This window comes from Ammodytes marinus, assembly GCF_949987685.1.
Source record: "Ammodytes marinus genome assembly, chromosome: 13".
In the NCBI taxonomy this organism is placed as follows: domain Eukaryota; kingdom Metazoa; phylum Chordata; class Actinopteri; order Uranoscopiformes; family Ammodytidae; genus Ammodytes; species Ammodytes marinus.
In genome coordinates this window covers 4,637,101-4,664,525 of record NC_137217.1, presented here as the reverse complement: position 1 = coordinate 4,664,525, position 27,425 = coordinate 4,637,101, and the positions used below count along the sequence as shown (strand labels likewise).

At 43.4% G+C, this 27,425-nt stretch overlaps 2 protein-coding genes across 3 annotated transcripts; one reads left to right on the top strand and one right to left on the bottom strand.

Annotated features, from left to right (window-relative positions):
* The first annotated feature begins 1,283 nt into the window (after nt 1-1,283).
* Nucleotides 1,284-10,567, top strand: ppox (protoporphyrinogen oxidase). Of its 2 annotated transcripts, XM_080040082.1 has the most exons (13): nt 1,284-1,345; nt 2,529-2,615; nt 3,633-3,767; nt 4,141-4,256; nt 5,287-5,419; nt 5,616-5,760; nt 6,259-6,455; nt 7,426-7,486; nt 7,757-7,878; nt 8,183-8,296; nt 8,409-8,558; nt 9,757-9,799; nt 9,886-10,567. In XM_080040082.1, the coding sequence occupies exons 2-13, from the start codon at nt 2,532-2,534 to the stop codon at nt 10,020-10,022; spliced, it is 1,437 nt and encodes a 478-aa protein (XP_079896208.1). In that variant the 5' UTR covers nt 1,284-1,345; nt 2,529-2,531; the 3' UTR covers nt 10,023-10,567. The 2 variants fall into 2 exon arrangements, with proteins under 2 accessions (XP_079896208.1, XP_079896209.1); XM_080040083.1 differs by lacking the exons at nt 1,284-1,345; nt 4,141-4,256 and having other exon boundaries at nt 2,533-2,615.
* Nucleotides 10,568-10,870: 303 nt separating this feature from the next.
* Nucleotides 10,871-24,047, bottom strand: rbm42 (RNA binding motif protein 42). The gene is made up of 12 exons (XM_080039003.1): nt 23,732-24,047; nt 23,018-23,074; nt 22,627-22,774; nt 22,350-22,416; nt 17,006-17,068; nt 15,528-15,925; nt 15,214-15,384; nt 14,710-14,847; nt 13,571-13,688; nt 13,195-13,292; nt 11,664-11,760; nt 10,871-11,158 (listed from the first exon to the last, which is right to left on the bottom strand). The coding sequence occupies exons 2-12, from the start codon at nt 23,071-23,073 to the stop codon at nt 11,046-11,048; spliced, it is 1,467 nt and encodes a 488-aa protein (XP_079895129.1). The 5' UTR covers nt 23,074; nt 23,732-24,047; the 3' UTR covers nt 10,871-11,045.
* Nucleotides 24,048-27,425: the final 3,378 nt, after the last annotated feature.

Sequence of the window (27,425 nt, the reverse complement as noted above, 5' to 3'; positions counted from 1 at the left end):
CTTGCGCCACCATACTACTTCACTGTCTTCACAGTGTACTGCGGCTTGAATTCAGTGTTTGGGGGTCGTCTGACAAACTGTCTGCGGCCCCTAGACCCAAGCTTTCATCAGTCCACAAAATGTTGGGCCATTTCTCCGTAGGTCAGTCAATTTGATCCTTAGTAAATTATCATCTCTTCAGCACGTCATTTTCTTCCACGTCTGTCTGTTTATTTTATAGCATTTGAGATCATTTTAGCTGAGCAGCAGCCTAACATCGCCTGCACTACTTCTATCTTTTCCCCTCAATCAACTTTTGAATCAAGGTACGCTGCTCTTCTGAACAATGTCTGGAATGACACATTTTACTCAGATTTTCAGAGAGAAATGCACAATAACTATTTGCTGCCCTCATCTTAAAATAAGGGCATGTTTTTGACCTATTTTTTTCACAGAATGAATGACCTCACGAATAGAACTCCACACTGCTATTATTTTGAACACGCCCCTTTTAATGAATGATTCAATAAGACAGAATCAGAAGCATGAATGTCATGACTGTTGGGTCTGTTGGTTTTCTATTACTCTACTACACCTACTAGTAAATCATTTGCTATGTAGAAATATAATTTCTACCAAAAAAAGTGATTGATCTGGTTGGTGATGTCAGACTGCTATTTTGAACACAACTGTACTTCAATACTATCTAGTATGCCAGAAAAAGATTTAGGATGTCCCAATAGATGCATTTCAAATACAATATGCCAAAAATATCCCGATGCCCTAATATGTCTAATTTCAATATGTAGTTGGCTTCCATTTTTTACCACACCAGACAATGAGGCTGAGCTGAGACGCCAAATTACAGTTTGTTTTCTTGACCTGACATAATAATTTATTTTATTGCCACTTAGTCTACCATGGTGATTTTATTGATTAATATTCATTCTATAATAACTCAACCACAGCAGAAGATGTATCATGATATACTGAGAGAAACCATCAGGCTATGTGACCTTTAAATCACAATGCAAATAAGAAGTGAAAGCCTATACTCACTATATCAATATCTTTTAAGTTCTAATTTGATCAATTTTACATTTCCCTTCATTGTAATAGGCTTCACATTATTATTTTAATTCATATTATTAGCCTAAAAGTCCAGATTTACGCCGAGCCTATACTCATCCAGACCAGTGGGTGGCGATAATGAGACCTGTCCTTGTTTGCCACATGCCGTCGTCAAGCACAAAGAAGAGGACTTATGAAACTGGTACTTTTATTGTGAAGGAGTCAGCTGGCATCGGAACAGGAGCGCGCGGAAGAACGAGGAGCAAACTCTCCGTGGTAACGTCAAACAGAAAAGGTAACAGCGGACGGTCATTGTTTATGAGCTGAATGAGTGTTGGTGTGTATCTGCGGAGCAAAGAACGTGTGTGTGTATGTGTTACGCTGGACTGCAAGGCACAGGGACAAGTGTAGCGTTCTATGAGTAGGACCTAGTCCTAATGTTAACGCTGGAGTAGGCTGTGTAGACAGAACCTGAGCAAGTGCATTATGATCTAAATTAGAACCAATCAAATGAGAGAGGATCAGTGATGGGCCAATGAGCGAGCAGGAGACACTGACATGTTGGGGCCCCTTAAAAATGACTTGAATAAGAGTAGAGATACCTTAGCTTACCAGAGAAACGACTTAGCCTATATTGTTACATTTGGCAATTCATCTAGTAGCCTACAATACAACTTGACTAACTACAAAAAGTATCTGATTTTAAAAGTAGCTTATTAAGAGTGCTATATCGCCTGTGTAGGCTCAAAGATAAACAAGACTAGATAGGCTAGTGTTCTCCAAAACATGCCCTTCACACCACCTAACATGTCTGATACCTAACATGTCTGAAAAAGAAGAAACAGCTGATTGTCAGTGCTAATAGTAAAAAGAACAACAACAATTCTCTCTCTGATAGTCCTTCATTGATTATCATCATAGTCTAATAGCCAATACATTTTTGGTCAGTCATGTTATACATTACTCAACAAATGTTGCATATGTGTTCATAAGGACTATACTGTTGGGTTTTAGCCCATACAATATTTTTGAAACTCTATGTTATGTGTACAACACTCTTGGTAAAGGCTATCTTATCGAAAGTAACTTATTGGTAAAGTACTCTGTAACTAAAGTGATCAGATAGATGTAGTGGAGTATGAAGTAGAATATTTCCCACTGAGTAGAAGTAAAAAGTAGCATGACAAGAAAATACTCAAGTAAAGTACAAGAGCCCCAAACATGTAGTTAAGTACAGTGTGCAGTAGTGTTGGACAGAGGGCTGCTGGGGCGTTGGTTAACTGCTCTCTCCATATCATAATGAGCAGCAGGCTTCATTGAGCAGACACACCCTGTCTGTCACACATCTACTGTCATCTACTAAGTTGTGTGTGTGTGTGTGTGTGTGTGTGTGTGTGTGTGTGTGTGTGTGTGTGTGTGTGTGTGTGTGTGTGTGTGTGTGTGTGTGTGAATGGATGTCATTTGTTTTTTCCCATCAGCCAATGAAAACGGTCGCAGTCCTCGGAGGGGGGATTGGGGGTTTGGCAGCAGCGTACTACCTTTGTAAGAGCCCTCAGGTTTGCAAGGTAACACACTCCACATGCAGTCACTAACTCACTCTCTCACACACACACACGCAGACACACACACGTGCATTGCAGGCACTATCTCACACACACACACACACACACACATGCGCGCGCACGCACGCGTGCAGGCACTCACTCACTCTCTCACACACATACACACACACACAGGCGCTCGCTCACTCACTCTCTCACACACAAACACACACGCACACACTCGCACACACGCAGGAACTCGCTCACTCTCTCACACACACACATACACACACACACACACACTCAGGGATGGCTATTGTTAGGATTGTATTTATAGTATTGATCCAAATGGATTATGTCATTGATACTATGCTCCATGATTTGGTGCAAAACAATGAGGACATGAAAGTCATCATTATTTTATGACTTTTGGGCAGAAATAATAACGCAGTGTTAAATTGCTAAAGCTATCAAAGAAGCTGCAATGCTTTAGATGAATGAAGTTGGATGTTGTGTACGTTGTTGCTAGTGGGCATTTCTTCCATGCAGCTGCTGCACATAAAGAGCATGTGCTGGATCCCTGGAAAGTTTAATACGTTGCTGGAGACTCACTTTTGTTGCATTGGCCTTTAAAGCTGGGGTATATGATTTCTGATTGATACATGAGTGGTACACTTTGACCAATCAGAGCGAGGCTCTGATTCTCATTTCTTATTGGCTGTTGGTACTGTCCATTCACTTTGGCACCGACATTGTTGGTGTAGAGCGTGTCAGGGAGGGACCATAGGGGAGGGACCAAAGAGAACAAGTGGAGCGGTTGAGGTATTTGGATTCGATCACTATCCCATCTGCTATTTTCTCCCCAAATCCTCCACCCCAGCTTTAACATAAGTTGAGACTTTGACACTCCTAACTCTTTCTCATGTATCTTATATGTTATTTTGTATTGTATCTTGTACATCACTTTGGTCAACTGATGCTGTTTTTAAATGTGCTGTAGAAATCATTTTGACTTTGACTCTGTGTTGTGTGTTGTTGCAGGTGATAGTGTTGGAGTCCAGCAGTCGTGTTGGAGGCTGGCTGTGGTCCACCAGGAGGGCAGACGGAGCTGTGTTTGAACATGGACCCAGAGGCATCCGGCCCAATGGGGCAGTGGGACACAACACTCTTAATATGGTCAGTTCTACCATAACACACCTACTACTGTCACTTCTAGCATAGTAAAGCAGTCTGTCGTTAAAGGTGTGTTCTATGGGGATTCCCCTCTCATTAACACATTGTAGGAATGACTGATGGTTTAAAGACATGTTCACCCAGGTTGAGTGACATCGTGCTGTGTTCAAACTGTTCAGAAGAAAAGGTAACTTCACGTTGATTAGTTCAGTGTAATATTATTAAATGTTACGGCAGAAACTAAACCAAACAGGCTACAGTTGAAGTAGAGATAGGTAGAACACGACGGCAGTACTTACTTAGTACTGGGGGAGAATTTGGGGGAAGGTTTAAAGGATTAAAAAATGTGTGTGTGTGTGTGTGTGTGTCTGTCTAGGTGGATGAGCTGGGTCTTGGCGGGGACATCCTGCCCGTTGACTACAGTCATGTGGCCTCTAAGAACAGATATCTGTATGTGAACAGAACGCTGCACAAGATGCCCTCAGGACTCAGGTGAGCTAGTGATACATCAAGTCATCTGTCTGCTTGTCTCATTCTGGGGCTGTGGTGTATTAGTGGGTTCCTGCTCAGCCAGAGTTTTTGCGGTCCAATCAGCGAACAGAGGGAGTGTCTGAGAACGATGACGTCGAGGTTGTGCGCCAGCTTCAGTTGTAGTCACAGGAAGACAATGGATAAGGATATGAGAGAAGCTATTCAGTCTGTTGTGACAACGCTGCAGAATAACATTAAAGTAAAGCCGGAACAAGAACAAGCTTTGCTGAGTTTTGTTGGTTTCCGGCCGGTCCCGGCGCTAGACATACGTCACAACCAAACGTAATGTGATTGGCTGGCAGATCCAGAGTGGCACTGGGCAGATCCAATCATTTTAAACCTCAGCAGACACCCGCCTCCAAGTGAGGTAACGTTTGTCAATTGAGCAGTTCCAGACCTTCTGTACAAATGAAATGAAGTACGATGGTCTGGTAGGACCAGGCTAAATGAAGTACGATGGTCTGGTAGGACCAGGCTACTCCATCACTACACTTTATGTGAAGTGGCTAAGTGCTGCTCAGATGGCTGTTTAGTAAAACAACACATTATATTTGGACTGCATAAGCCCCAGTTCCATCCATTAAAGGTAATGTATGATCCTTATGTATTTGACCTCAGCTGCTACTTTATCAGTATTCTTCTCTCTCTGTCTCTCTCTGTCTCTCTCTCTGTCTCTGTGTGTGTCTCTCTCTCTCTCTGTGTCTGTCTCTCTCTCTTTGTCTGTCTCTCTGTGTGTGTGTGTCTCTCTCTGTCTCTCTCTCTCTATCTCTCTGTCTCTGTGTGTGTGTCTCTCTCTCTGTGTCTGTCTCTCTCTCTCTTTGTCTGTCTCTCTCTCTCTGTCTCTCTCTCTATCTCTCTGTCTCTGTGTGTCTCTCTCTATGTGTGTCTGTCTCTCTCTCTTTGTCTGTCTATGTCTCTCTGTGTCTCTCTCTCTCTGTCTCTCTCTCTCTCTCTCTCTCTCTCTCTCTGTCTCTCTCTCTCTCTGTGTCAGTGGAGTGTTGAGGACGGTTCCCCCCTTCTCTCGCCCGCTCCTGTTGAGCGTTGCCATGGAGATCCTGGTGAAGAAAGGACAGGAGGAAGACGAGTCCATCCATTCCTTTGTGTCCCGGCGGCTGGGGAAAGAGGTGAGACACGTGACACACCTCAAACTAGCAGCGCTGGTATAATGTTAGCAGTCAAGGCGCAGAATAGAAGACAGAATCTGTTGAATGTTTTGATACATTCGTGTGTGTGTGTGTGTGTGTGTGTGTGTGTGTGTGTGTGTGTGTGTGTGTGTGTGTGTGTGTGTGTGTGTGTGTGTGTGTGTGTCTCTCTCTATAGCTGGCAGACATAGCCATCGACAGTTTGTGTCGTGGTGTGTTTGCAGGGGACTGCAGGAAGTTGAGTGTGCGCTCTTGTTTCCCTCCCCTCTACAACGCAGAGCAGAGCAGAGGTTCCCTCACACTGGGCATGATGCTAGGATCAGGTACGCTCCATCACCAAGCTGCTGTCTTTGATACACATTATAGTTGAAATCAATACAAAGGTAACATATTAATGTTTCACCCTTTCCCTTTCATTGTTTTCTGTAAATGTATGCTAATTCTGAATGTGATGCCAGGAACACATTTCAAAACAGTTGCGACAGGGGCAAATCTCATTGTATTTGAACTGCACCCTGATAAAGTATTATTTTAGACTACATCATGTTGACTGTAATGTGTGCACTGTTATGAGACTACTACTATTTTGCCTTCTACTTTATATTAATATGATGCATCTTATCTCTACACTCTTTATCTGCACTGTGTCCTTGCACTACTGTTGTGTTTATTTGTGTCTCAGGTGTTGCTCTCTTCACTTGTGTGTTTCTATTACACCTGTTCTTCTATATCACATAGTTGAGAGGAGCCTGGGACTTAAGAATGTCAACCAATACACCGTCTTGACTGTTGCCTGGTGGTGTGTGTGTGGTCCCCTGCAGGTCCCTCTCCCCCCGCGCCCCCCCCTGGCCCTCTGGCCCAGCGCTCTGTGTCAGAGGCCTGGGCTCAGTGGTCTCTGAGGAGGGGGGTGGAGTCTCTCCCACAATGCATCAGTGATTACCTGCAGCACAGTGGGCGAGTGGAGCTGCACACAGACACAGCTGTTCAACACATCAGCCCCACAGTCTCTGGATGGGAGGTTAGAACGTCTACACTACATTCACTGTGTTCATAATGTGACGGGCCTCCTCTTCCCCTGATGCTCATGTGTTGACTGTGATGTACTGCACATTGACAAAGAACCTGAAGGAGTGTACAGTCCATTTCATAGCCAAGTCAACCACATACGCTACTGATACAGAAAGGCTCAGTGAACTAATCATGCAAGTTGCAACCTGTGATTTTATAGAAGGCTTCTTTAAATGAATTGTGTAAATGGCCAGGTAACATTACAATTTTATAACTGAGTGCCACTGCATACAATATATTATATTTGCTGCAAGTTGACAGATCTAACAAGTTCCCTCAGTGAGGTCCAAAGGAGTAGTTTCCTTAAAAAAACTGGTCGGAGCAGGTGTGCCTCACAGCCTCTGTTACCACGGTGATCTAGCCAGGTAAAAAGAGTCTGAAAAGTCTTTAGACTCAACAGACCTCGCTCAGCTGTTAATCTGTGAGACCAGAGCACAGGGAGCGTCTACAAAGGGAAACACACAAAAGAGAAATATTCACTCCCTTCACTCTGATACAGTGCAGTGCAGCTATCAGTGGAGCTCAGAGGTAACATGAGGTTGTAGCTAAAATGCATCGTTTAGTATTTCAATAATGTTTAGTTTATGAGTTTTTAGGCCCTGAAGTTTGAATCTGTCAGCTTCACCTTAGTCTTAACCTGTCGAGGGTTCATCTAAAAACATAACACCTAATAACCTAATACTGAGATGAAAATGTCTCCTTCCTTTTGGCATCAGTGTCAGCCTGTAAACACAACACCAGGACTCACATTCCTCTGTTACCTGTCTGCCTTCTTTTCCCCATGACGGACCAACACACACGGAGGACAGTGTTAACGTACAAGGAAATGTTCAATTAATCTGTTTGGCTCTTTTCATTGTGTGTGTGCGTGTGTGTGCGTGTGTGTGTGTGCGTGTGTGTGTGTGTGTGTGTGTGTGTAGATCCAGTTGGAGGATGGAATCATATCCGCTGACCACATCATCTCTGCTATCCCTGCTAAAGGTAAAGGGCCAATAATAATAATAATAATAATAATAATAATAATAATAATAATAATAATAATAATAAATGTATTTCATATAGTGCTTTATAGCACTTAAAGACACTTAATCTTATCATGTGATGGGCAACAGGGACTATGTTCATATGAACTGCAGTATTAAACAGGTTAACAATCCAATGTGACTGAAATATTTCAATACACACACACACACACACACACTCACACACACACACTCACACACACACACACACACACACACACACACACAGCCCTGTCGTCGGCCCTGCCCCCCTCCTCCTGTCAACCTCTCATCCAGCAGCTGCAGGACATCGCCACGGTAACGGTCGGCGTGGTCAACCTCGAGTATGAGGGCGCCATCCTGCCTGTGACGGTGAGAGCTACCAGTCACTCACTCACTCACTCACTCACTCACTCACTCACTCACTCACTCACTCACTCACTCACTCACTCACTCACTCACTCACTCACTCACTCACTCACTCACTCACTCAGGGCAAAATGTATCACATGTTGGGGAATACCTTGTTTCCTCTACTAGGATTCCTGCCAGGTTCTCTAATTCAAAGACTTTTTTAATGTACAGGTAATGCAAACTGCATTCCCATATGTGTGTGTGTGTGTGTGTGTGTGTGTGTGTGTGTGTGTGTGTGTGTGTGTGTGTGTGTGTGTTTTAGGGTTTTGGTCACCTGGTTCCATCGTCAGAGGACCGGGGTCTACTAGGCGTGGTGTATGACTCTGTCCCCTTCCCTGAACACAACAGACCTGATGGACAGACTACCAGACTGACGGTAGGCACACACACATCTGCACTGTGTCCTTGCACTACTTGTGTGTTTCTATTCTACATTTTCTTGGGACTCAAGAATATAAAGCATCTTGAATGTTGACCATGTGTTGCAGGTGATGATGGGCGGGGCTTGGTTCCAGGAAGTCTTTGGAGATCCAGACACAGTATCAGAGGAGACGCTGTTAGCCAGGGCCACTGAGGCTGTGAGCAGCCACCTGGGAGTCACCACAGCACCTAGCTGGAGCAGGGTGTTTCTGCACAGGGTAGGACTGTGTGTGTGTGTGTGTGTGTGTGTGTGTGTGTGTGTGTGTGTGTGTGTGTGTGTGTGTGTGTGTGTGTGTGTGTGTGTGTGTGTGTGTGTGTGTGTGTGTGTGTGTGTGTGTGTGTGTGTGTGTGTGTGTGTGTGTGTGTGTGTGTGTGTGTGTGTGTGTGTGTGTGTGTGTGTTTTTTCAGAGCATCATTTACTTCATTAATCTTAATGGGAGTAATATTAAAGTCAAAAGGGAGCTTTTTCTAGTAAGAGGAGTTTTGTGCCGTTTTAAGTGGCATTTCCCTCTCAAACAGCTTATTACCTGAGGCGATAAAACACTGATTTAGAATAGATAACATCTTTGTTTTGTCTGTAATGATTTCATTTTCCACTTGTATTTCCTTTGGTAACACACTGTCACTTGTGCTTGATGACATGGACTTAAAAACCTTCCAGAATGTAGATGTATTTTTCATGTCTGACATTTCTTTAATATAGTTAGTTAGTTCTGATTTAGCTTTACGTATCAAGGACATACATTTGTTCCTCAGATACCGAAAATGAATCTAATCAGACTGACCTTTGGATTTTCTTGCAGTTGCCCAAGCTAGATTTCGCGCTTGAATTTTATCAAAAAGGTGATCAGTGAACCATGGCTTTATGTTATTAACCTTGTACTAAGACAAGGTCATATCAGGGTAGGGCATTAGACCAACTTTGCCCAGTCACATAACTAAAGATCATGTAAAAAGGCTTGCTCACAAAAAGATTTAAAATTCATTTTGGTTATGATACGCGGTTTTAATTTTGGAAGCTTTATGTCTCTCACTGCAGCAATGACACAGTGGTCACTGATGTCATTTGCAAACACAGCAGTGGCTTTGTATTTGAGAGGACAGTTTGTCAGAATCTTTTCAGGGTGTTTAGGATTAGGCCTTGTCGCAGATTCTATCATTTGTGTCAAGTGTGCATCATCACAAAAAAACATTTAAAAGGATCAGAGATAACCAGTCCCAGTTCAGATCTATGAAAACCAGTCCATTGTGTTTAACATTAGCCAAGGACTCTGATAATGTCATTGAAGTTGATAACAAACCATCTCCAGAATGGCTGTATATCAGTCATTTTCTGAGCCCTGCCCACCAACTATGTAATACTGCGTCTCCTGACTACATTGGTGGCATGTTGTAACAGTGTTCTCTCCTCATCAGGACTGCATACCTCAGTATTATCAGGGACACTTCCGGAGAGTGGGTGAGTATTGAACCAAACATATTGTATCTGCTATATTAAGAGTGACATCATGTTTCAGCTGCATCTCTCCCTCTTGCCTCTCCCAGAGCTCATGCAAAGCTTCATAAAGGAGAAGAGTCTGCCGCTGTCTCTGATTGGCTCGTCCTATCGCGGTGTGTCAGTCAATGATGTCATCTTCAGTGGACGGACGGCTGTGGAGCAGCTGCTGGGAACTGGAGTTTGATGGAGCTGGTCGCGATAGAACAAGACAACAGCAAATGGCCCTGCGTTCCATATCGCACTCTTTTTTTAAATTATACATACTACAGCTGATCATAACATTATTTAGTAAGGATGCATTAGTAGGCATACAATTGGAACAAACCTTAACTTATTTATTTCGTCATAACATTGCGACTTGATCTTGCCTATACATCTGTTGCATCCCTGGTTGTTTTCATATGGAGGCTCTGTCGACGTGATGTCACTTCCAATGCGCACTGGATTGTGGCATCCTATATCTTTTTTCTACCGTACTAGATAGCAGAATAGTATGGGAATGGAACACAGCATTCAACACGACAGCAAATGGATGTTGCTACTGAGGATCTGTTTTACAAAGTGTCATCATGTTATAGCCAGTATTGTGGCTCTCTGATCTTGAACTGTATTTTTACATAAATCAGTCATCAGCACTGAAAGAACAGTGACAGAACCCAGCCTGTGGACATGAACAGGACTAACCATACCCACACTTATTCCATCTGGTTCATGCATTATTGTATTATGGTTTCCAGTACAGTTGATATGACAGCTGATACTTGCACTTTAAGTAAAGCCTTATTGTTCCTACATGCTGTTTCTGTCTCGCCTGTTTGTTCAATGGTAAAGACATCAGGAGGGGTTTGATTACAGACCAATGGAAGTGTGTACAGGAGGGATGAATCCTAGGAAAAAGTGTAACAAAGTATTTTTCGACTTTGCCTTTTTAACTGGACTACTGAATAGGGTCCCCTGTTTATTATGCCTGGACATCTTTCAAGTGGAATGGACTGTCGAGACCACACAAGAAGCAACACCACTACTACAATGTCAACCACTAACAAAAGGATGGTTTTATTTAAAGGAACACAAGTTAAAAAAGTGAACACCTATACACTCTCGGTACATCTCCTGATTGGATAGATCACATTAACAGCCATGCTCTCACACAATGTTACTGTTCACTAGAGGGGGGGGGGCACAACACATACACACACATAAAACACTATCGGAGGCCCAGCTTCTTCTTCTCTTTTTGTTTCTTGCGGACCACTTCCATGTTGCGATCCTTCCACATGCTCTTCCTCAGTTTGATGGGCCGACTGCCCACGTACTTCCCTGGACAAACACACAGAGAGACACAGACATTTACAAACAGACAAACACTGTAAGGGATGGATGGAAGAATCACAGGCTATTCTGTTACAGTTGGCAAGTCAACAAGGTCCCATCTACATCAAATCATTTCAAGTGTGACAAAATCTACATTTAAAAAAAAAGAACAACATAACCGAATGAATATTAAAAACAACAACAGGTGAAAGAGGCTTATGCATTGTTTCCCCTGAGCATTACAGTTTGGAACGGTAACCCCTAGATCTGGCTTGCGTTTCCACTGCAGACAGTACCTTTCCTTGGAATGTGGGGTATATTATGGATGGGTTCCAGACTGCAATGTGTAGCTCCAACCTCTAGGTGAGGGCTTGGAACCCCAACCAAAGGGTGAGAAAATGGGTACTGCTTTTTTTTTTTTTTGGTACACTTGCCAACTTTTGAGTGTACCGTTCCAAACCAAACCGTACCTCCCAGTGGAAACAAGGCTGTTTTGTGTAAAGAGACTGACCGTTCATCTCTCTCATGGCTCTGACGTAGTCATTAGGGTCCTTGAAGCTGACGAAGCCGTAGCCCTTGGTCTTTCCTGTACGCTTGTCTCTCACCACCTGAGCAAAACAATTCTTTAGCTGATTTGATTTATCCGACTGACACACACACACCCACAGCTGTTTAAAGGTGGAGGCAGCCATTCTGGACAATGCTTGTTGACAAATCAGTGAGTATCTCCCCACGATCTGCTACTTGTCAGTACTGTGTGTTGCGCTGAAAATAGCTTATTGTAAATGCAGCTGCATATACATGAAGGTGGAGTCAGTGGGTGTTGGAGAAGTTTGGCTTTGGAAAGCTTTGTATGTGTGTGATTGTGTTTTGTACTTTGTTTATTTGTGTTTAACCCCCGTCCAAAATGAGATGGTGTATCCTTCTAATCACCTCCATTACATTGGTAAACAACTCCAATGTGCAAATGAAGAATAGGCCAAATGTTGCTGTCTGCTGCCACATGGTTGTTTTGCATCTGGGATAATTATTTAAACATATCCCAAACATGACATGACAAATAAGGGATACATATATGTATATATATATATATATATATTTACCGTCATTGGCCTATCACCACCATCAGATGTCAACTCCGTCAGATTTCCTGTCTGACGGTGTTGACATATTTAACGTTTCTTAAACATAAATGGAATTTATCTAGTAGCCATTTGGTTTTTCTGTTGATGATAGGTGCAGGTATGAACTACTTCAGGAAAATAAAATGATCAAAACATTTCAAATAACTTCTTCAGAAATGTTAAGTCGGTGTTGACGTATCATGGTTGTGACGCAGGACTTTCAAGATTCGGAATGTAAAATATTCTAAAACTACAACACTTATCAGAGCCTGCCTGACTCTAATGTACTCTGCAGAGGTAGAATGTGACGAGAGGTCCTTCATGGTGACAGCTGCCCCTTATTTCGCCTGATTTTATTACATTTTACATAATGAAATGTCTGACGGTGTTGACTTACAGTAAAGTGGTCCCACCACTTAGAATCCTTATAAAACATGAATGTGTTGTAGAAAAACTGTTTTTATTGATATGAGAGATTATTTAGTGTTGCTTTTGATGAAAAAAGCTCTTTTTAATCATTAAAGTACATTTTTAATAGGTTTTATTGCATATGAAAGATTGAAACCTTCTCTGTGGACACACTGTTTTGGACGTCATGAGAAGATAACAAGTGTCATATATTTGACATAATAATGATAAAATTAAATTTAAGGGGATAATTGTGCTCCAGACATTCTACTCTTAATCCCTAATAACATCTACAAATGTAAATATTTTTAGTTTTAAACATAACAGCAGTTACATATGGAAGATATTTTGTCCCGGTTCTCAAGAATCACTGAAATAACAATAAATAGATAAATAGAAATAGATAGATAAATAGATGAATAAAAAATGAGAGCCAGAGGCAGCCAGTGTGATTGACAGGTCATTTGATTACCAAGAAGAAAACAGAGGGAGAGAGAGAAACAGGCTCACCTTAGCCTTGAGAAAGGAGGGGTATCTGCTGAAGGCTCGGGCCAGTATGTCATCATTCACCTCGTTACCAAGGTCACCGCAGAATATACGGAAATCATCTAGAACACAGGAGACACACGGTGACGGTGAGGTGAGGGTATGGTCACACCCCTAGATGCCTGTTTTTTTTAAGATATTTTTTTGGGCATTTTTATGCTTTATTGATAGTGTAGAGACAGAGTTGAAATGGGGCAGAGAGGGGAGTGACATGCAGAGAACGACCGCGGGCTGGAATCGAACCCGGGTCCACTGCTGGCCGAGGCCAATGGGGGGGACGCCCTACCAACTGAGCTAAGGGCGCCCCCAGTGCTTGCTCATAATAATCAAGAGTTTGTACCATTCTCCCATTCCAACAGACTGGGGTCCTCCCAGCTGGTCCCCGCCGCAGTACGGATACATTTCTTCACCTTCTCCGATTTGGATTTCTTTTTGTCCTCTGTGGCACCTTCCACAGGCTGAGAAAAAAAACACACACACACACACACACACACACACACACACACACACACACACACACACACACACACACACACACACACACACACACACACACACACACACACACACACACACACACACACACACACACACACACACACACACACACACACACAAACAGATTAATTGAACATTTCCTTGTACGTTAACACTGTCCTCCGTGTGTGTTGGTCCGTCATGGGGAAAAGAAAGCAGACAGGTAACAGAGGAATGTGAGTCCTGGTGTTGTGTTTACAGGCTGACACTGATGCCAAAAGGAAGGAGACATTTTCATCTCCAGTATTAGGTTATTAGGTGTTGTGTTTTTAGATGAACCCTCGACAGGTTAAGACTAAGGTGAAGCTGACAGATTCAAACTTCAGGGCCTAAAAACTCATAAACTAAACATTATTGAAATACTAAACGATGCATTTTAGCTACAACCTCATGTTACCTCTAAGCTCCACTGATATCTGCACTGCACTGTATCAGAGTGAAGGGACTGAATATTTCTCTTGTGTGTTTCCCTTTGTAGACGCCCCCTGTGCTCTGGTCTCACAGATTAACAGCTGAGCGAGGTCTGTTGAGTCTAAAGAGTTTTCAGACTCTTTTTACCTGGCTAGATCACCGTGGTAACAGAGGCTGTGAGGCACACCTGCTCCGACCAGTTTTTTTTAAAAAGCGCTGCCCTTTAAGGAAACTACTCCTTTGGAAATCTTACACACACACACACACACACACACACACACACACACACACACACACACACACACACACACACACACACACACACACACACACACACACACACACACACACACACACACACACACACACACACACACACACACACACACACACACACACACACACACACACACACACACACACACACACACACACACACACACACACACTTTATATGGGGCAAACATACTTGGGCACGGAAAGGTGCCCTTTAGTGTGAACAGCAGAAGGCGTGGCTTGCTTTGACTGTACCTCAGTGTGTTGTGTCTCAGGCTCAGGCATGCTGGGTCCGATCACGTTGCTGATATCTTCACTCTCCTTCTTCTTCTCCAGTAGACCTGCAGCCATCACTGCTGCCTGCTGCTCTGCTACCCGCGCTGCCAGCTCCTCCTGCAACATACACATCAGATACAATGTATTAGACACACTCACACTGGCTCATACTACAGCATGTTCAGACATGCTCCACCCCCTTTCAGGTTCACTATGGCCTGCTTTCCACTGAGCGAGCTGTTCGGTTTGGTACAGTACCACATGCAATCATTTGTGTCTCCAATGTAAACAGTTGGGAAGTACCAAAATGACTGTACCATGCCTTTCCTATTTTTGTCACCCTACCAAGCTGTGACAGGGCATACGCAGCATACGCCCCGGCACAGATGGTGCCGGGGCGGATAGCTGTAAAGGTGAGCCAGTTGCGATAACCCTATGGTATTTAGCATATAACATATACCGTATCATTTAATATGTACATACCATTCTGGCTTGTCTCTGAGCTCTGACATCAATTCTTTTATGTCCCACAGGGGCAGGAGGAGCAGAGTACACGGTGGGAGCTGCCTGGAAGATTGACGGGCTGGGTTTCATGGGAGGCGGGCCTTGTTGTCTTGTGGGCGGGGCTGACACCATGGAGACCATGTTCCTAACCTGAGGGAGGCACAACGAAGCTGGGTCAAGAGATAACTAAATACAAATGGTGGTGAAGTCAGGACCAATAGGTTTAAAGCCTGTAACGTTAAACTCTATAGGACCGGTGAACATACATTACAAATGAAACAAAAAGTGCTGACCTGAGGCGGGCCGGTCCCCATGGGCTGAGCGGGGCCCTGGTGTGAGGGGCCGTGGTGTGGCTGGCCCAGGTGGCTCTGGGGCTGGCCCGGGTGTGCCTGGCCCGGGTGTGAGGGGCCGTGGTGTGGCTGGCCCGGGTGTGGCTGGCCGGGGTGGGGCTGGCCAGGGTGGGGCTGGCCAGGGTGGGGCTGGCCAGGGTGGGGCTGGCCAGGGTGTGCCTGGCCTGGGTGTGAGGGTCCGTGGTGTGCCTGGCCTGGGTGTGAGGGTCCGTGGTGTGCCTGGCCTGGGTGTGAGGGGCCCTGCATGTTAGGAGGCAGCATCATGGGAGGAGGGGGAGGAGGCCGGGGCATAGGGGGAGCCATTGGAGGAGCACGCATCATCGGCATCCGAGGACCACCTACTGTTAGGATGTGAACAGAAATATGAAGCACATTTTGTGAATGAAGGCGTATATTCACAGAGATGCCAGATAAGAACAATGGCCATTTCACTGTCTAAATACCATCCATGAAGTGCTTAGGCAGCTTTCAACTAAGGAGCCACTCACACTAGGGCCGCGGCCCCGTGCCCGAGCTCATTTGCATAGTAAAGTCTAGAACGTTTGGCTAGTGTGACAGCACGGAACAGCCCCTTGGCCACTGCACACTTGGGAGAGGTGTGCCGTGGCCAAAGTACAGATGCTAATGAGATGACACGCGCACACACACGCACGGATACGCAACCTGAGCTGGCTGACGTAGTCCATGCGCGACCCTTCTTCCCCACAACAATTGTAAACAATGGCGGCAAGAGGTTCACGAGTGGGTTCCGGTGCGATCGCGAAGTGGAGAGTTTGCTAGAAAATTGGGCCGACGACAGTATTCAGTCGCAGCCATGGTCGCAGCTGGATGAGACCCACAACATTTCGGAGGTGTTTGGGGCAATCCGCAACTAACGTTGTTCTCCATTGTTGTTCTACTAATTCCAGCAGCGAGTACGCTTGGTGATGACGTATGTATCGTATTACGACGTGATGACGTACGTATGATAGAGCAATCGTGCCCGGGCCGCGGCCTTTGGGAGCAGTGTGACCACGGGCCAGCGGGGGAGTGGGGAATCTTCCTGCAGCACGGAACAGGCAAACCTGCCTAGTGTGAGTGCGCCCTAAAGTATTGGGTATATGGGTGGTAGTATGGCCTAGAGGAAAGGTGGCCAACCAGTAACCTCATGGTCACTGGATCCATCCCCGGCACAAGACAGGAGGGTGTTAGTTAGTTAACTAGTAGTGGTAAATCACCTCAATGGCACATTGATAAAAAAAACATTTATTGAGAAATAGAATACGATATAATAACTCTCTATTAATACCAATACTAAATCCTGATCATACAAAAACTACATGTTAAGCTAACCATTACAGTTGTGCTGATACTATGGACAATGGGGAAACACTGCTAATAAGTGAATCAAAGCAGTAAACAGTGTATGGAGGTAACCTTACCAGGTCTCTGCAGGATGTGAGGGACAAAGGCTGGTCTCAGCATGGGAGCACGTACTGGAGGGACTGGTACACACAGACACAACACAGTAGAAATGAATAAACCAACATCAAAGCCTTCATAATGTTTCCTTTAGGCAACTCTGGAGCATACTAAATATAAGTCTATATGTAGCACTAATAATAATAATAACGAAAAAAATGTAGGCAAATATTCCAGTGGTGTGTGCCCCTAGCTGTAAAAAAGTACTCGTCTCGCACCGTCTCAAAATGAGAGCATTTGGTTACAGTCTGGAGCCCTGTGGTCCAACAAAACATTTCAGAGTGTGTGACTTTATTTTGGGCCGGGCAGTGTACAGTCCCGGACAAAAGTCTTGTCACTTATCCATTTTGTAGAAACAACAGCTTCTAACCTGACTTTTAATTAATCCATTGGTTTTAGAAATGGCTCATATGAAAGCTAAAACCCTCCCAAATTATGTTTAATAAACTAAAATAAATTTGCTTCACTGAAGAAATATGGATCATTTAATGAACACAGAAAGGTCAGATGTTGGCAAGACAAAAGTGTTGACGCCTACAGAGAGTAATGTGAAAATGTAACAAATAATTTACTTCAAATACAAAAATATGTTGCATAACATCAGTGAATTAAGTAGTGGTGCTGTGAGATCCATATTTAATATCTTGTATGACTTCCATGACCTCCCCAATGCTGCTACCTTGCCGTGGTGGGGAGGCTTGCGTGCCTCCATGACTCTAAAGGCTATACCGGCGGGGATTCATACCCCCTGTAGGTGCAACCATGCCGGGCAGGTTTTAGAGTAGAGGCCGGACGAAAAGCAGCACCTGGTCCTCCAGGTTGGGGGTTGGGCGTGGGGCCAACAACCCCACCCTGTAAAACACTTGCAGTTACAGAAACCCCGACAAGAGAACTAAGAGAGGACACGGCCCTGGGAGAGAGTAGTTCTTCAGCTAGAAGACAAATGACGTTGTGTGGTGAAAGCCAGGAGCCCCTGGAACCGGCAGGACCGACCACCCTTCTCTCAACCAGGAAGAACATTACCATTGGAACATGGAATGTAAGAACAATGTATCAAACAGGGAAAACCTTCCAAATAGCACAAGAGATGAAAAACTATAATCTTGTACTATTGGGCATCAGCGAGGCAAGATGGACACAGTCAGGCCAGAAAAGATTAATGAGTGGAGAGCTGCTGATTTACTCGGGCCATGAAGATGACGATGCCCCACACACAGAAGGGGTAGCTCTCATGCTATCAAGAGCCGCACAGAGAGCACTGATAGAATGGGAGGCCCATGGACCAAGGATCATCACAGCATCGTTTAGGACAACAAAGGAGAAGATAAAGATGAATGTCATCCAATGCTACGCACCAACGAACACCAGTGAAGAAGAAGAAAAAGAGGAGTTCTACGACAGGCTTCAGAACATCCTGGACAAATATCCAGAGAAAGATACCACCATCCATGGGTGACTTTAATGCAAAGGTAGGAAAAGTAAACATCGGATATGAAGAGGTGATGGGAACACATGGACTTGGAGAAGCAAGTGAAAACGGAGAAAAGTTCCTGGATATCTGCGCACTGAACAAGCTTGTTATCGGAGGCAGCATCTTCCCACATAAGAGGATCCACAAAGCAACATGGGTATCACCAGACCACACAACAGAGAACAAAATAGATCACATCTGCATAAGCAAGAAGTTCAGAAAGATCACTACAGGACGTGAGAGTTAAAAGGGGGGCAGATGTAGCATCTGACCATCATTTGTTAACTGCTAGACTGAAACTCAAGCTTAAGAAGAACAAGACGGAGACAACAGCTAACAGACAGAAATACAACGTGAGCCTATTGAGGGACGCTGAAAAACAAGAGGAATTCAGACTGAAACTATCAAACAAATTTGAAGTTCTCCAGGACCTACTTGAAGACGAAAACAGCATCGACAGTCAGTGGCAACATATTAAAGACGCACTAATATCCACTTGCCAAGAAGTGGTTGGCTACAGGAAATTCCAGCAAAAGGAGTGGATATCTACAGAAACCCAACAAAGGGTCCAAACAAGAAAAGAGAAGAAAGCAGCAGTGACAAACAGCCGTACAAGAGCATCCAAGGCAAAGGCACAAGAAGAGTATACAAATATCAATAGAATGGTTAAGAGGAGCATTAAGGCGGACAAGCGGAAATACATCGACAACCTAGCCGAAGAAGCAGAGGAAGCAGCAAGAAATGGAAACATGAAACAGTTGTATGACACCACCAGAAAGCTGTCGGGCAAATACAGCAGGCCACAAAGACCGGTCAGGGATAAAGAGGGAAACAGCATTAAAACAAAGGACGGACAACTACACAGATGGGCAGAACACTTTGAGGAACTGCTAAATAGACCCCCACTAGTAAACCCACCAGATATCCAACCAGCACAGACCGACCTCCCCATCAGCTGTGACATACCCAGCAGAGAGGAGATCAGGAAAGCAATACAACAGCTGAAGAGTGGGAAAGCAACTGGGCCAGATAACATCCCGGCAGAAGCCCTAAAGGCAGACGTTGGTACCACGGTGAGCCTGCTGCATCCACTCTTCAAAAGTATCTGGGAAGAAGAAGAGATACCATCAGACTGGAAAGAAGGCCTTATTAGCAAGCTCCCAAAGAAAGGAGACCTGGGAAACTGCAACAACTATAGAGGGATCACCCTACTCTCTGTGCCAGGCAAAGTGCTAAATAGAGTCATCCTGGACAGAATGAAGGATGCAGTTGACCACCAACTGAGGGACGAGCAAGCAGGATTTAGAAAGAATAGGTCCTGTGTCGACCAGATTGCCACTCTTCGCATTATCATGGAGCAGTCACTAGAGTGGAACTCCCCACTCTATGTCAACTTTGTCGACTATGAGAAGGCATTCGACAGTGTACATAGAAAGACCGCATGGAAGTTATTGAGACACCATGGAGTGCCCACTAAGCTAGTGAACATCATTAAAAACAGCTATTCTGGAATGACCTGTAGAGTGATACATGATGGACAGCTCACAGAACAGTTCCAGATCAAGACTGGGGTCAGACAGGGTTGTCTTCTATCCCAATTCCTGTTTTTACTAGCCATTGACTGGATCATGAGAACAACAACAGAACAAAGGAAGAACGGAATCCGATGGACATTATGGACACAACTGGATGACTTAGATTTCGCAGATGGCCTGGCACTACTGTCACATAACTTCCACCAGATGCAAGACAAGATCAATACACTCACAGAGACTTCCTCACAAGTAGGACTTAACATCCATAAGGGTAAAACAAAAAACATAAGGATAAATACAACTAGTACCGAACCGATCACCCTTGGTGACACCATGTTAGAAGAGGTAGAGTCCTTCACCTACTTGGGGAGTATCATCAGCAGTCAGGGTGGTACAGATGCAGAGGTAAAAGCTAGGATAGGTAAGGCAAGGACATCATTTCTACTTCTCAAGAACATCTGGAACTCTAGAGAGATACGGGAAACGACTAAAATCAGAATCTTTAACTCCAACGTAAAATCCGTCCTGCTCTATGGGGCAGAGACATGGAGATTGGAGAATCAATAAGATCACAATAAATAAAGTGCAAACCTTCATAAACAAATGTCTCAGAAGAATACTGAAAATCTACTGGCCGAACAAGATCAGCAACAACGATCTGTGGACAAGAACAAAACAACCCCCAGCAGCAGACGAAATTGGACGAAGAAGATGGAGATGGATCGGGCACACATTACGCAAACCACAACCAAGCACCATCAGACAGGCTCTGACCTGGAACCCTCAAGGGAAGAGAAGCAGAGGACGTCCTAAAAACACCTGGCGCCGGGACCTCCAGGCAGACACCAAGAGACTATCGCAGATAGAAAAGAACGCCAGTGACCGTGAACTCTGGAGGTAAGGCGTAAGTAAGTAAGTATGACTTCCATGAGCTTGAAAGACTGCATCCATGCGGTTTGACAATGATTCATACAATTTATCAGGAATAGCAAAGAAAGCAGTCTTACATGCCTCCCAGAGTTCATCTAGATTCTTTGGTTTGGTCTTCCATGCTTCCTCTTTCATTCTATCCCAGACATGCTCAATGATGTTCATGTCTGGTGACTGGGCTGGCCAGTCCTGGAGCACCTTGATCTTCTTCGCCTTGAGGAACTTTGATGTAGAGATGGAAGTATGCGATGGAGCACCACCCTGCTGCAAAATGTGACCCCTTTTATGGTTGGGAATGTAAGAGGTAGCTCATTATTCTTGATATTTTAGGCTATTGATATTGCCTTCCACCCTGCAAATCTCTCGCACACCCCCATACTGGATGTAACCCCAGACCATGATTTTTCCGCCACCAAACTTAACTGTTTTCTGGGTGAATCTTGGATCCATGCAGGCTCCAGTAGGTCTCCTGCAATATTTGCGGCGGCTGTGATGGAATTCAACCGAAGATTGCTCTGAGAAATCCACCTTCTGCCACTTTTCCAGCGTCCATGCTTTTAGCAGGCTGTGGGCCTTAGAAAATGCCACACATTTTTTTTTAATTGCCTTTTGTTTAGTGCTGGCTTCTGGGCACTGATTCGACCAGGAAGGTGGGTTTCTCAGATGAATCTTAGGTTGAATTACATCACATGGTTGCTCCATCGCATACTTCCATCTCTACGTCAGAGTTCCTCAAGGCGAAGAAGATCAAGGTGCTCCAGGACTGGCCAGCCCAGTCACCAGACATCAACATCATTGAGCATGTCTGGTGTAGAATGAAAGAGGAAGCATGGAAGACCAAACCAAAGAATCTTGATGAACTCTGGGAGGCATGTCAGACTGCTTTCTTTGCTATTCCTGATGACTTCATCAATAAATTGTATGAATCATTGTCAAACCGCATGGATGCAGTCCTTCAAGCTCATGGAAGTCAAACAAGATATTAAATATGGATCTCACAGCACCACTACTTAATTCACTGATGTTATGCAACATATTTTTGTATTTGAAGTAAATTATTTGTTACATTTTCCCATTACTCTCTGTAGGCGACAAGACTTTTGTCCTGCCAACATCTGACCTTTCTGTGTTCATTAAATTATCAATATTTCTTCAGTTAAGCAAATTTATTTTAGTTTATTAAACATCATTTGGGAGGGTTTTATCTTTCATAAGAGCCATTTCTAAAACCAATGGACTAATTAAAAGTCAGGTTAGAAGCTGTTGTTTCTACAAAATTGATAAGTGACAAGACTTTTGTCCAGGACTGTACATCCCTGCCAAAGCCTAGTCTGTTTGTGCGTGAGAGGACTGTGAGGATGTGTTCACCTGGTCCAACAAAGGCTGGTGGTGGAGGATAACTAGCCGCTCTGGCTGCTTCTAACGTCTGCTGGACCTAGGAGACAGGAAGACAGACAACGTGTGTGTGAGAGAGAGACACACAGGCTGAATGCTGAGCACATCAGGACAAACAGCACCAAAGGGAAATAAACAGACTTTCCAACAGTATAAGATGTATTTCCAAGAAGCATTGTTATAACCAAGATATACTCCACCAAACACACGTTGCCTTACTTTTTGTGCTAAGTTTATTTAGAATACCAACCTGTCTGAAGGTGTTGGTGCCTATGATGGGGCGCCCAATTGGAATTCCAGCAAAGGGCACACCATCTATTAGAGCTATGGGCACACCATCCATTAGAGGGGGGCTTCCAGATACTTGTACTGGACCACCCAGGACCTCCTGCTCAAACCTACAGCAAGACAGAGGAGAGAGGTTAGAAATAAAATGCATAAAACTAATAAAATTTGAAGAATCGTGCTTAGGCACAGTACGGGACAACTGGGCCTAGCCCTCGTGTGAGTGCGCCCTTAAAAACCAAGTCCGACTGGATTCAATGCAATTCAATCATTCAAGCACTAGTGTGTGTGTGTGTGTGTGTGTGTGTGTGTGTGTGTGTGTGTGTGTGTGTGTGTGTGTGTGTGTGTGTGCTCACAGAGCCATCTCCGCCTCCATCTCCTTGAGACGGTCCTCTCCGATGTTGAGCGCCATGCTGTGAGACAAAAACATTCATCACTGACAAGGCTCAATTACACAATGTTGAACGTAGCCTTAGAAAAAGCGCCATTTGGTCAGTCTGACATTGAAAATAATTCAATAAAAAACCTACTATGCACATTAACCATTGAATGATGTCAAACCAACTGTGCAACAACATACATGGATATCACTATCCATCAACCACAAGGCCTGGTTATTAAATCATTCCATGACTTTTTACAAAACATTACTATATTATGTTCCCTTATCTGTTGCTCTTATGGTTTTAGTGTTCAACCAAATGTACAATGCAAACACTCATATACCGCAAGCCTGAATATATCTTCTTTACAATTAATTGTGATTTTAAATGATAATATTGTAAGCAAAATAAGACCAGAACAAGCATCGCAGTACTTTGGATACCCTGTCTATGTTGCATAGTTGGTTTGATATCATCCAATCAAATGGTTTAAGCGCATCATAGCGTTTTATTTTGATTATCAAATGAATGTTGATTATCAAACTGACTGCCTAAAAATACAACGTACTTTCCATTACTGCTTTAGACTGAACATAACCAGCAGTTTCACTGGGATTTTTAACACATTTTGAATGATAACTGTACTTCATACAACACTCTAGGAACGTTATCAATGAATACACTTACCTCAATATGTGTTCTGGACGCTCGTTACCTGTTGCTGACTAGCTGCGTTAGTTTAACACGCCAGGTTTTCAACTAAGCTAGTAGCGTTAGCTTTCACAACAGAAGCTAACTAAACTAGCATTTAAGCTCACAAGCTTGGCTCCACTGTATCAACCAGCTAACACTACTGTCCACGCTGTCCACTGTGAATGTCGTAGTTAGTTCATGTCGTTTACTTAATATAAATGAACATGTTCAAATAGTGAATAAGTATTAACTTGCTACTGTATGAAATGTGGGCACACTCTTTAGATCATAGCGTTCTTCTTCTGGCTTTCAGGTTGTAGTTGTCTTCTTCTGTGGTGTCTACCGGCGGTTGGCAAACCAACTTGTAGGCGCATCACTGCCGCCAACTGGACTGGAGGGTGAAACAGCAGGTGAATGCAGGAAGACAATAAATACATCTCAACATTTTGAGTGGCGTTTTTCCACCCAGTAACGTTACAACAACAAAGATTTGGGATAATAAGCGTGTCATTTGTGATGATACTAACACCACTTTTTTTTCTCCAATGCCTTTATTCTGAAAATTACTATCCGATTAATAATTTTTTCACTTCTTGCTTTTATTTGCATATTACCTAAGTGACTTATCTGTTTTGAAATGTTTATTTTATTTTGCCTCTTCACCATTTTATTGAAGTCGTGTTTATTACAATAGTAATCATTTAAAAAATTTAAAATGTCCACAGCACTTGGAGATAAACTCCTAAATTACTAGAACAAAGCGCCCTTCGGGCGTGTCATTCCATTCCTTATGATAATATTTCCCCTCAGTGTCTTGATATAGATTGCAGAGCAGACATACTACTCACTTAACTATCTCAGTATTAGCAGCAAAATGGTTTTATGTGTGTCTAGATCAATGCTATTAACAGAATAATATGGGAAGTATTATACCAACGATACACAATCCTGAAAGCAAAAACAAAATGCAAGCTTGGCATTTGTACAATGTGTTAATAAACCAATAAATATACGAAATGATTGTGTGCAATGTTATATATTATTTTTATTCACTTTTATTTGAATGAAGACAATGACTTAAAGAAGCTCTTGATAGACAATGTTGTCTGTGATTCTTTCATTATCTTCAATAAAAACTTTGATGCTGCTGGCAGGCTTTCTCCTAGAAGGCTGTGAACAGCTGGCCATGCAAAGACTGCTTGAGGAAGGTAGATGCCAACTTGGTCATTCTCTTGCCCCTGACCCTTGTTGATAGTCAATGAAAAAGCCAGTGTGATGGGGAACTGCTGTCTCACAAAGGTGAAGGGTAGCTCAGCATTCCTGTCGTGGTGAGGAATTATTAGCAGGAAGATCCTTTGACCCTTATTTGTGCCCACAGAAATCTCACATTCAATGACCTTTGTCATCATCTGCACTGTTCTTCAGAGTCCGGCCAGGACCAGCTTGTAGGTTTCTAAGTAGCATGACAGGAGCCCCTATGTTCAGTGTCATGTCATGTGGAGGCACTCCAGATGGTGTTAGTGAGTTGAGGAACTCTACAGGCAGTGCATCTCTGTGATTGTCTTCTAGAACTGAATCAGCTGAGAAGAAGACTCTCTGTTCTCCAGGGAATTGAGACAGGCACATATTGTTAATGTGTCTGATGTCCTTGTTCAGAGGTGTGTGCCTTTTAGTAGGTTGTTTGTGTCCCCACATATAGGCCAGGGAAAATCTCAGAAATCAGGGATGCCAAATCAGTCACCAAGTGCTCTGGAGGAATTTGTACCTGTAATTCACTGTCCTTGTGATGAATGTGACCTTCTCCTAAAGCAAGTAGGTAGTTGGAGAAATCCTTTTCTATATTATGGGTCCTCATGTTCACCTTCAGCTGTTTGTCCTGCAGGAGGGGATAGAGGGGAGATGACTGGATGCAGGCTTTGACCATTTGAGCCCTGCCTGCTCTTTTGACGACTGGTAGCGTCTGTCTAGGGTCTCCCCCAAGCAGGACAGGTTTTCTGCCCCACGGTTGGTGATACTGCATAAGGTCCCTCAGAGCTCTTTCCACACACTCTATATTAAAGCGGTGAACACTAAACATCTCATCCCAGATGATCAACTTGCTTTCTCTGATGAGGACTCAGCTTTGATGGCACATACAGAGTCTTCAAAAATAGGGATGGGGATTTTGAATCTTGAATGAGCTGTCCTACCACCCTCAAGGTTCTGAGCAGCTAAGCCTGTGCTGCCAACACAAAGAACAATGCCACCCTATGACCTGATCTTTGCTGAGATCACCTTCAAAGTAAAGGTCTTAACGTAGCCTCCTGGTGAATTCAGAATGAATTGTCTGTCAATCGTTTCCTCCTTTCTTGCATGTGCAGCCTGATAGACAGCCTCACAGATTTCTAACTGTTCATGGTTAAGGTTTGGTGAAAGCAACTGCACAATTTGTCTTTGCTCCTCAGTGATGAATATTTCGGACCTATAAACCCTTGTCAGCTTTTCTTCCTCTGTGAGTAGTCTTGGCTGTGGCATGTCACTGTATTTGGTTAAAGTACCTCCCATTTGTGCAAGTTCATCCTCAATGGCAAGTAGCACCAGATTATTGATGAGGTGCATGTCTATGTCTTCTCTAGGGCAGCCTTGCGCTGTGGCCTCATTGTGGACGATATCATCACTGAGGTGTTCAAAGAATCCTTCAAAGAGATCCACGGGCTCTGGCCATTTTTGTCTCTTTGCCAGAGCTGATGTCTTGCCGAGTGATGAGCGTTTCCTTGGTGGCATTTTGCCGATCAGTTGTTTGTCCTCGTTTGTTCCGAGTTAAGTTGGTTATATGTTTTTTTTACTTTTGTGAGTGTGAAGTTTTTTTTTCTTATAATTTTTTTAAATATTTTTTTTTATAATTTTTTATTATTATTTTTCTTTATTTTAATATTGGACCCTAGAGAGCAATTTGCCAAAGTTTGGAAGGGATGCAGTGCTTTATCCAGTCCACATGCACAAACATACAAACACACACATTATAATCCAATTGTAGTAGTGGGATATGGCAAAATGAAACTGATGAAACTCTTGAAACAAATCCTAACAATCCCTTTTCAAAACAGTTTTTAGCATCAAAATGATACACACATTGGAATGACTCTTTCAAAACAGCAACAACACACACAGATTTACTTTATTCCAAACACAGCTGTTTTTAGAATTTGTAAGGTTTTGGCTTTAAAAATCTCTTGCAGAATTTTGTTTAAAGATTGATCTACTACAGTTCATCAAGACACATGAAAAAATAAAAATATTAAAGCTTCTGGGGGGAAAATAGTTTATTTTGCCATTTCAGGTTTTTGCAAAGAAAACAAAATACTGCAATATATCCATTTTCAAAAACAAATGATTAGGTTTCACAACCCAACCATAATAATAGGCTTCTTCACGCACATACTTTTTTTTACGAAGCTCTCAAATATACTTAACAAAACACAACAATATTTCACAAAACATGACATTTCACAAAAACAACATATCCAAAACCAAAAAATATATAGAAAAAAAATATTTCACAAAACAGCAATTCACAAAACACAACCACACAAACCACAGAATTTCACAATTTACAAAGTTGAAGAGAACCCTTCTTATGTGTAATTGGGCATTACAAAAGTCAATGTTCATAGTTTGATGTTCGAAAGGATCAGCGGAGGGACAATCT